Source organism: Eutrema salsugineum, unplaced genomic scaffold, assembly GCF_000478725.1.
Source record: "Eutrema salsugineum unplaced genomic scaffold, Eutsalg1_0 scaffold_7, whole genome shotgun sequence".
Classification (NCBI taxonomy): Eukaryota; Viridiplantae; Streptophyta; class Magnoliopsida; order Brassicales; family Brassicaceae; genus Eutrema; species Eutrema salsugineum.
The window spans coordinates 4145153-4155563 of record NW_006256486.1 but is presented as its reverse complement, the minus strand read 5'-3'; the positions used below and the strand labels follow the sequence as shown (position 1 = coordinate 4155563).

The 10411-nt window shown below is 37.1% G+C and overlaps 1 protein-coding gene across 2 annotated transcripts; it reads right to left on the bottom strand.

Annotated features, from left to right (window-relative positions):
• Positions 1-243: 243 nt before the first annotated feature.
• On the bottom strand, positions 244-9893 carry LOC18011443 (DENN domain and WD repeat-containing protein SCD1). 2 transcript variants are annotated; one of them, XM_024150239.1, is made up of 31 exons: positions 9574-9893; positions 8985-9078; positions 8571-8772; positions 8245-8386; positions 7983-8083; positions 7753-7816; positions 7446-7559; positions 7148-7365; positions 6979-7033; positions 6819-6893; positions 6457-6652; positions 6076-6199; positions 5953-6007; positions 5560-5604; positions 5003-5078; positions 4709-4785; positions 4575-4625; positions 4194-4351; positions 4052-4099; positions 3452-3509; positions 3292-3375; positions 2872-3127; positions 2618-2784; positions 2415-2479; positions 2170-2293; positions 1718-1899; positions 1547-1624; positions 1155-1315; positions 999-1040; positions 621-808; positions 244-514 (listed from the first exon to the last, which is right to left on the bottom strand). In XM_024150239.1, the coding sequence occupies exons 1-31, from the start codon at positions 9745-9747 to the stop codon at positions 419-421; spliced, it is 3570 nt and encodes a 1189-aa protein (XP_024006007.1). In that variant the 5' UTR covers positions 9748-9893; the 3' UTR covers positions 244-418. The 2 variants fall into 2 exon arrangements, 1 of the variants encoding a protein (XP_024006007.1); XR_002897353.1 differs by lacking the exons at positions 244-514; positions 621-808; positions 999-1040; positions 1155-1315 and having other exon boundaries at positions 1551-1624; positions 2170-2249.
• Between the last annotated feature and the right edge of the window lie 518 nt (positions 9894-10411).

Sequence of the window (10411 nt, the reverse complement as noted above, 5' to 3'; positions counted from 1 at the left end):
CGCCAACTTTGTTTTTTGAAAAGTTGTGGTAAACACAGTTTCAGAAATATAGTTTTTCCAGTTGCAATGAGTTATCTCTCTCAGAAGCCAAGGCTTTGGACCAAGTATCCAAATCACATGTTCTTAATGATCAGCTCAATTATCTAGATTTCAAAATCACATGTTCGTACTTGAGTCACATCTCGAAAACGCTACTCTTTTTTTTTGGTAGACAAACGCTAGACTATTAATTGATTTTTTGTATTTATTTTCTGGGTGCAATTATTAATAGATCGATCGAAACAAGATTTACTGAAACAGTTAAAAGCCATATAGGAAAGTAAAGAAAAGAACTCAATGGGCATAATGCGAACATTCAAACAGATAAAGAAACAACAAATACAAGTCAAGAAAAATAAACAACGTTGTCGAAGACAACTCAGATGTTGATGGTCGCATCCCACAGCCGGAGAACTCCGTTCCGGCCACCACTGCATATCCGTTTCCTCTCGAGATCTGACGCCACACATCTCACCTGAATCACAAATTTGAAGTCTCAGTAAAATACAAAAACACAGCAACAAAATGTTAAGAAAACGAAAGCTTTCAACAGATGTGGAAAGAGAGGATCGTCATCGTACCACGGCGGCTGTTCTTTGTGGAACTCTATAAAGTTGCCAGCCTGAGACTTTGGTTCCAGCGTTAGAAGGACGATGGAAAAGAGACATTGAGTTATCTGCTGCTCCAATGCCTAACCAATTTTCACCAGCGTTGATGGATAGTATAGAAGAACTATGAAGCGTTATGTTTTTCACGCATTTAATTCCGCCTGTAAACCAAAGTATTAAGGCATTATCAGGTATGCAAAAAAAAAACAATGTTTGGTGGCGCTGATAGTTTGTGTCCATTACTGCAAGATGTGATTGTAACATAAGTGCACTAAGGAATTTAAGAAGCAGATGCATAAATTTAAGCCAAGTGGGTCAGGTCAGAGTTGAGGTTAATAATGAGATTCTTACCGTCATCATTTTCCCAAAAACGGAGCAATCCATCAGCCGAGCCTGCAAGAAAAAAAAAAAACAGCATGCAATAACTTTAAGCTTTGATACTATTTGCGAGATCACTGCTTCTCAATAATTATTTTGAGAATTGGTCTAGTTGAAATCATCATGGACCTGTGATTATTCCTTTGTCAAATGTGGAGTATTCAACAGATTGTACTGGCCCAGCATGGCATGCCAAAACGGCCTTGCATGATCCTCTGGAGACAGACCACACTCTTGCTGTCCAGTCATCGCTGCCAGTAATCAAAGTATCTTCGACCATTCTAATTGATCTGCAGAATTGACACGATTTGATCAAACAAGTCACAGATCTGAAATATCATAATATCCTACAACAGTTTACAAAGTAATAAATAAGGGTTAATATCAATCACTTCCATAATAATTTTAAGCAACCCTACAACCCGCAGATATAACATCATTAAAAGAAAAAGCTGTTGGTTCTGAGTCTATACAAGGTCATAACAAATGAAACATGTTGAAGAGAGCATTTTGAGGCTCACCGTATCCATTTTGTATGCCCTTTCAGTTTATGCATCTGCTTTCCTGAACCTGAACGAATATCCCATATATTCGCGAGCCTGTTTATTATCCAATCATTATAGCTGAATACGTAAGTGACATTCAACACAGAAACTCCATATGTTACTAATGTGTAATATAAGCATACATACGTATCTCTGCCAGCAGCAGCCAAGATTCCTGTGGAGTCATCATATTCAAACGAAAGAATGGCACTAGAGCATCGGCCAACAGTTGAGACACACATATCGGTTCGAACATCCCACATCTTAATTGTTCCATCATGTGAAGCAGTGAGGACACGTTCGCCTGAAAGCATCTTTACACAACTGACCTGAAATATAATTTTGGATTTACCATTAATAAAAGCTTCCTCTTTGGTGCTTTATGACTGAATGGTAGTTATTAGTTGGTCAATCATATTTACTATACAAACTTATGTGGTCGTTGATGTGGCAGCTCCAACAATTTCCATGTCTGTTAGATAGTTATCTGTTTATTTAATTATGTCGATGTCTATATGTTTATTCTGTGTTGACGATTAATACTTTCCCCTGATGAATTGTCTCCTAATGTCAGAAAAACAATAGAGTGTAGTGGAAACCTGTCCATCGTGGCCTTTCAGTTCTTCTAGAAGCTGAGTTGTCTGTTTGTCCCATACGATAACAGATCGATCATCTGATCCTGAAACAATCTTTGCTCTGTCAGAGCTTATAGCACGAACGGTTCTACATCAAAAGTAGAAAAGAACAAAGAAAGTGCTGTTAAAGAAACCACAAAATTGACAAATTTAACGAAAAAACCCACAGCTCTCGAGAGGCATTAAGGTGAAGACGAAATAGAGCATACCCAGTATGTCCTTTCAGAGTTGCTCGAAGTTCAGAGCCACGCAGACTTGGATCCCAGATTTTAACCTGCCCAAATGTAGGAAGCAATAAAAAAAGGATACTAGGTTGTCACTACCCATTCTAAATTAGCAGAAAACTAAGGTGTTCTATATGAATTTCACGAAATGAAAAACTGAAAGACTACAACATCCTATTTATACCGACCAGACAATCTGTACTGCCGCTGATAAAGAACCCAGCATCCTCGCGATCGCCCACAAGATCATGGACTTCCCTTCTTGTCACAGAGTGTAATGCAGTGACAGCACCGCTGTGACCCTTCAGAACACGTACATTGGTCTGAATTTTCTTCTGTGCAGCAGCAGTTATATCTGTTTTGCCAAGTTTAGTATATTGACTTCAGCAACAACAAGCCAGAATGGCAACTACAAAGAAAGAAGAGCTAAATATGTATATACCTGAAGAAGCGTTATCAGAAACCCACTTACGAACACGACTGAATGAGTTCGCTCTTGATGCTGTATCTCTGCTAAACATACTCTGAACCCAACTCCTTCCAGAAGCTTCTGCAGGTTGCTGGGTTTCATCAGAAGCATTTGCTTTTGGACGTGGGGATGGCAACCCAGAAGATATGGACTGCTGTTTGAATGAAGAAGCGCCCCAATAGCCTACACGAAGTTGCTGAACATGTGACAAAAACCCCCTGAGTTTAATCTGAAACAAAGTTCAATATGAAAAATTTTAGGCCTCAGTTGGTTAGTGATTCCAAAAGCACATTAAAAAGCTTGAAAACTCTAGTCGTATGGAGTATAATATACGGGAAATATGAGTCACATTTCATTAACTGCAGAACAAAATATACAGAAAACCTAATTTACCAGTAATTTGAATCCAAGTTCTTGCTTCTCAGCTATTGTCTCTATCATGTTCCAAGCCTCTGTGTCAGGAAGTCCCAAGCCAGCCTGCACATGAGCATTACATAATAAATATGTGAAGAATATGTGTACAATATGTCAACTCTGAAAATAAGAAATTTACCATATGTGATGCCACTATGATTAGTCTGGCTGTGACCAAAGTAGCATAGTTCACTGATCTGAGACAATACAATACAGAGTTACAGGAACTAGTAATTTCAATGATGATCATATCGATTGGCAGTATAATGTAAGACACAATGAGAAGATCTATGGTGACTACAATTGATTAGTTGATGAAGTTTCCTTAAGGTGAAAATCGGATAAAGACACGTATAACATGGAAATTACTAACAATCTATGAGCATTATAGACGTTTAACGACAAAATATTTACAACATATATACAAAGTAAATTCCTAAAATCAAACTTCTTTTTTCCTCCAAAGAGAGAAAAAAAAACTGAAAATCGTTAGGAAGAGTTCCTTGCTAGAGAGCCAAAATATCAATGAAAAGAATGAGATGTTAGGGAGAAAAACCACATAATCATGTATGCTACAGAACGACTTCAATTCCATGGAAAAGGCCCCCACCAAATTTACAGTTGGCTTCACCGGATCATTGTTTATTAATATAGTTCTCAGTGTGATAGTGATCAGGAGCATGTATACGAATAAACAATTGATATAATGAGATGAATACAAGGTCTCAAGAAGACTCACTCATTTGCAGGCTGCTTCATGAGATACTCGAAGTAACCTTCCCAGAATCTGTCAGAAGAACTCATAATCTGTAAATACTCTATTGTCTGAGCAGCATCAAACAATTAATAAAATTCATCCCGCCGCTTGTTGTATTGCATACCTCAATTCCTCCCAGATGGGTATGGAGATGAGATGACGCTGAACATAGTCTGAGACGTTATTGGCATCCTTCTTGAACATTTCTGCAGAAACTTCAAGTGCGTCCTGAACTGTCGATAAATCATTTCTTGAAGCAGCACGGCCGATAGCCATTTTGAGCTGATTTTAACAATGAATATAATCGTTTAAGAATGTATTTTTCAGAGTTTAATTAAACATATATTAAAATCCAGAAAAACAAATCATACATGGTGTTACCCGAAGATTAAAAAAACACCTTCAATAACAGCCAAGACATAAAAACCTGAGCAAACCTAAATAGACACACCTAAAGTGCTAGAAACTAGGTCTACTAAGCCGGTATACAGATAAAATTACCTACCAATTCTTTGACCGCAATGAACTGCTCCTCAGTCAATCCACCATCCCAGCCCTGCAAGAAATAGATCCACACTACAGTAAGTTCATCTCAGCAAAACTGGCTCAGAATATATGCCGTAAAGTTGCTACGCTTACCGAGTTTTTCAGATGCTCTCTTATACACTCGATAAAGCCACTCCCACCAATCCCCTCAGCATCAGATTCGATGAGAGCTACATGAGCAAAGTATGTTTTCAATTTTCATTAGAGACAGTAACAGCTCTTTGGGTTTCACAGCAGAGACAGATAGAACATAATCACAATGGCCACCATTTGGGTAGTATCTGGTTGATTAAGCATAACAATGCGTTCACATTCCTTGATTTAACCATTTCTTGCGGAGGAGATTTTATGTACATTAATTCACATTCCCATTAAAATGGAACATACCCAGGATCGTGCCGTATTCGAATGAAGAAAGAGGATCTTCAGTTGAACCAAGTTTCAGAAGCCGGAGCCATAATCCCTGGAAACCACAACAAATCAATTTCATCAGAGAACGGCTCTTCACTATTTCTTTTTAGAAATAAATTAATTTACAATGAGGACTGGAACTAATCCGGGTTTATTAAAGAAACACAACTAACTATTCCAAAATTCAAATTTATTGCACACGCTTTAGATCATTACATATACAAAAGTTATTCTCGGGCCTCTTATGTCTTTTCAGAAGCAACTTTGATAACAAGCATAGAGTTTTTGTATAGCTTACTTCTTCAAAAGTTGAATTTCGTTGGAAATTTTAATTTTTGTGTTTTATTTGTCAAGTTTCTCAGAAATTTGAGTATTAACAGGGGCTAAGTATATATCGCCACAAGAGAGACTTTTTCTCAAGTTGGGTATAAAATTCTCAATAGAGAAAACCCTTCTGAAGGGTCAAATGTTTCGTTCAATTCAGAAACTTGAAAATTGAAATCTTTCAAAATACAAACAAGAAGCAACTGTACCTGCAACTTGACTTTTATATCCAAGACCATTCGATCTCTCTCTGCCTGCAAACAGTAGTTACAATATCATTACTAAGAGAAGAAGTAACGGCATCTAGAATGGAAGTCTTCTGGACATTTTTTTTTTTCATTTTCGATTGAGTTATTAATCTTATTCTACGCAAGACAAAACAAGCCCAAAATGATTATGCAGAACTTGAGATAGCATCCTATAAATCTCGTACATCAATCAGAGAAATCAATTTTCAGTTGATATCCTAATTGACTTCTGTGTAATAATTGATGAGTTTAGTATGATTCACTATCTATGCATGTCAGACCCATGGCACCTATTCATGCATGTTGATTAGTTGCAAGCCATGCATGAGCAACAAGATTACAGGCAACACTTACAGCCCTCTCCCTTGAGCTAAGACTGTCTTCTTTGGTGTTCTTCCCTGCTGGTGAGCTGCATTTGGAAGATAGAGAAATTAAGTAAGGGAATCCGATCGCTGTTCCAAGCAAATCAGGATATACCTTGGAGGATGCCTTCCATTGGATTCAAGAGCCCCGCTTGCTGCTGCAAGGATCTGCTTACGCTTTTCTTCTTGTTCTTCTGACCTAACATTCGCAGGAAACCTATCATAGGTATACCTGGTGGCTGACAAAAAGAATAGAGATGGATCAGAACCCAAACTCGGTAGGCAGGCAATTCTACCCCAGAAGAAATAGAACAGATTGAACAATTCTTAATAATTTTTTCTACTGTTATGCATACTATACCAACTTGAACTTTTGTCTATGTCCATCAATCAGATTTCTTTTCATTCTCGGTAGATTCTTATAAGTGAACAACCTTAATTTGATATGGCTTCTGCGATCTAACAGATTTCTACCAAACAAAAGATCAAAATGTACCTGAAACTTCAACTTCTGGCTCAGCTATTGTGATTATCTCAGGCTCCATAGAAGATTTCGGTAGAATTGACATCGCATCTTGACCCCTTCCAACTGCATCTTGTAACTTCTCGAGAAGATTAGTACTGTTCTCATCAGAGCTTAGACGCCTTTCAATGTAATCGTGGAATGCTAAAGAGTCCAAGAACTGAACCAACTGAAAACAATGGAATAGTACCAAGAAGAAAAAAAATTGTGAAAAACAGATAAAACGTAACTCAGTTTACCATACAGATTGGAACAATAGGGAGCAAACAGGTTGAGTTATCAAACGCAGTAACTGTAAATATATGCCTTGACCATACATGAAACAGTTAGCTTACCATAGGCTCCGGTGGCTGATTGGTAGATCGAGACCGTCTCTTCAGAAACGCATCAGGGCTAAAAACTCCATTTTCCTGACAAAAGAATCCGTGTAAATAAGAAAAGGTGCGCAAAAGGGGTGAATATAAATAATATAAGTAAAGAGAAAAGTTCTCATACTATGAAATTGCGGTAGCCACCCAAGATAGATGCAAAAAACTTTAAGAATATAACCCTGCGAAAGGAAATGGATTTTGTATAACAAACAGATAACATGAGTATGAAAAGGTTCCCATGGAGATTGATAATAAAATTTAGTCAAACATATGACAAAATTTCCTAAAGTCACCTGAGTTGAAGATCATGATCCTCTCCCCAAGGTTTGCTAAGGCTTTTTGGGCACTGCTCAACAGAATTACCGAAGCCCCTCAACTGATCGATCCCCACAACATTAGGGTGAAGTAGTTTCAAGATATCGTTTCGCAAAGAGCTGAACTCGGGCTCTGGTATCGGAGGTATCTCCTCAGAAGTAGTGATTTGGTTAGATTCAAGATCCACCACTACAACCTAATAATGGGAACGTTGTGAGACCAATAGCCGATAGTGTAAGTTTTTAAGAGGATAAGTATAACGTAGAAAAGACTCACGCCACCCGTAGCAAGATACGATGTATCAACATCAGAGTGGAGACCCATCATATAAGGTGTTGGTGCATCAATGTAGTCTACTCCACTAAAAAATAGTAACGGAATGTAGACTTGCTTCAGAAACATACAGCAAAACAACGATAAAGATTAGAAGAAATGCAAATAGCATTGACTGTATCTAGCTTATATCTATAATCAAGATATCCAATTTCCATTCAAAATGTAATTCTTGGGTTAGCAAGCTCATAAATGAGTTCATATTTGTTTTAGGGATTAATTGATATCTCATCAGTGTTATAAGACATACCAGCCATCGGAAAGGATAAATTAAATGACATATGGCTTCTGACACCAGAGTCAAAAGCGAATACCTATTGAGATTCACAATGAAGCAAAATAAGTGTGAGGCTTAAACAGAGATGATATGCACATGGTAACCGTTTCAAAACAAATAAGGAAATGTTAATGCAAATATTAAGGCAAAACAAATTTAGAAAATGTCACTAAAACTCTTTTTCTCCAAATAGAGAAACTTACTTGTTAGATCGAAGCAAAATCCTCCTTTCAACTAGTACAGATGTAAACAGTTTAATCAAGTTGTCGACATCCAAGCACTGTACAAGAGGTTGGAGAGATATCTGCATTCAGTAAAACCATATCAAACATTACATAACTTGATTGGAAAAAAAAAACATAAATAAGCCCTTGTAGTTGTTATGAAACTGAAATTTCCAATACGACAAAGTGGCTAAGCAAAAGTATTAAAAACAGATTACGGAGACATAAGCACAAGTCATACATCTGCCTGGGGAAGAGTGTCCTCTGGAGGTGCTTCCACCGAAAGCAGGCAATTCTCGACAGCAAACAAGACTCTGTCTTTTCCGGGAGTCGGCAATGGCACATTAGATACCATATAGGCGATAGTTTCCCACAACGGTTTACTGAAAAGGTTGAAGGGCACTAACATCAAGTTCAAACAGAAGAATGGGGTTTGCATTCATTGTTTAGTAGAGCAATATTTTTCACGAGGATAAAATTAACAAACAAAAGTAAATGAAAAGCCAATTACTTTAAGGCAAAATTAGATATAGACAAGATTAAGACGTTTTTAAAGATAGTGTTTACCAGCTTCCTTCAGTGGAGAAGCAAAGAACAAAAATCTCTTCAAGAGAATCTCGGAGAGCACGGAAATTGGGGGCGTGAGACACGATACATATACACTTGTCTGCGTATGTATTCGGTGGTAAGCGATAAGCTTCAGTAATATCCTCACAGACTCGATCCCGAAATGCAATGCAACTGACAAATATTTTCGATCCATCACCCTCTGTGGAAAGATTGATTAAGATAATCAGCAAGTCACCACCCACCACAGTAGAAGCAAGCATAGACAAAGCAAACCAATTCAAATCCCATATGGCAGGAAAGAAAAAAAGACAAGACAAATGAGTGCAATACGACTCCTCCGCTAGAACAATCACAGCCACATTGCAAAAGCAAATAAAACTCCAAGTATGCAATCTAAGGATAGTCACATACCCGTCAAGACTATTGGATAGCTCCGAGGGAAATTCGCAGGGTCACTGGAAACAAAACCAGAAGAATGGAACGCCACCCCAGCAGGAAGAACACACTATCCAAAAGAAATAAGAAGCTATCATGAAAAGGGTTTAATGTAGTGTGGATGTATATAGTTTCACCAACAGAAGAAAACAAACTCTCATAGACTTCAACTAATCAAGCACATTTCTTTCTCAAAAGAATGGTTCATTTCAATCTGGACCAAAACAACCATTATAAAATTGCTAATCGTTTGTGTTGGTATAATTAACTATCTCCTGTAACTAAAACCAAATCGAGACAAATTCAAAGATTAAGCATCTCCAGTTACGACGAGATGTTTTCACTTAGTAGCAATAAGGAAGAACACTTGTTCGTTTCGTCCTAACTAGAAAATACACAGAGCAGAAACCTAGCAACTACACAAAGCTTCTGATTTACTTCGAAGTTCCACATTTCATCACCGCTTAACAACAAAGCATCACCAGCACCGACCTAAACCCCAATCAAAATCCTCCAAAAGATCGGAAATGTCGACGTAAAATTCAGAAGGTTTTGTCCAACTTACAGTGGGAAGCTGAGGAGGAGGAGGAGGATAGAGAGAATGATCAGAAGGAGGGAACTGGTCTAGAAGCGAAGGCAAGTAATGCGTCTCCAATCCATGGAATCCAAGATCTCCATCAAGGGTTCGCATCTCCGGACCAAGCCCGCAGACGACGAAGTACTCGAAGATCCGACCCATTTTTCCTTCTCGAGATCTAAACCTGGGTGCTAGTGCATGATACGAACATTCATTGGAGATGAATTTTGGCGGATTCCGTCGAAGATGGAGAGGAAGTTGCTTCAATTTGGCCCTTTTTTTTGTTTTTTCTTAGTGAGTCGTTCGCAATTTGTTTCCAATTACCAACTAATTATTATTTTTTAAATTATTTATTTGAAAAGTTTGCAAAATAACAAAAACAGATAGAGTGCAAAAAAAAAAAAAAAAAACAAGAACAGATAGATTTACTCTAGCATATTTCAATTTATTTCTTTCATATACCTAAATTTTCTGACTTCAAAAATATATATATATTATAGATCTAAAGCTTCCTCCAAAAAGAAATCTATAGGGTTTAAGAAAATATAGGATTTTAAAAAAAACACACATATCTAATATCTAATGCTTCCTCCACATTATTTTACAAAGAAAAAATTTATACGGTTTAAAAGACATATAACTGTTCTTTTAATTACATCTGCAATTGTCAAAATAAATCTATTATATTAAAACAGAAACACATTTAGTACTTGTTTCCAAACACTTCCAAAATATTTTTAAAAATATTTTGAGAAACAGTTTTAAAATTATCTTAAATTATTGTAATATTATTTAAAAACATATTTTCTTTTAATATAAAACAAAT

What these genes read in the sequence shown, in the direction of transcription:
- LOC18011443 (XM_024150239.1), bottom strand. Translation starts at nt 9,747, where the DNA reads ATGGGTCGGATCTTCGAGTACTTCGTCGTCTGCGGGCTTGGTCCGGAG. An exon ending in TTCTGATAACGCTTCTTCAG is followed by an intron (nt 2,785 to 2,871) that starts GTATATACATAT and finishes TTGGCAAAACAG; the next exon opens with ATATAACTGCTGCTGCACAG. An exon ending in GCTGCTGCTGGCAGAGATAC is followed by an intron (nt 1,625 to 1,717) that starts GTATGTATGCTT and finishes GATAATAAACAG; the next exon opens with GCTCGCGAATATATGGGATA.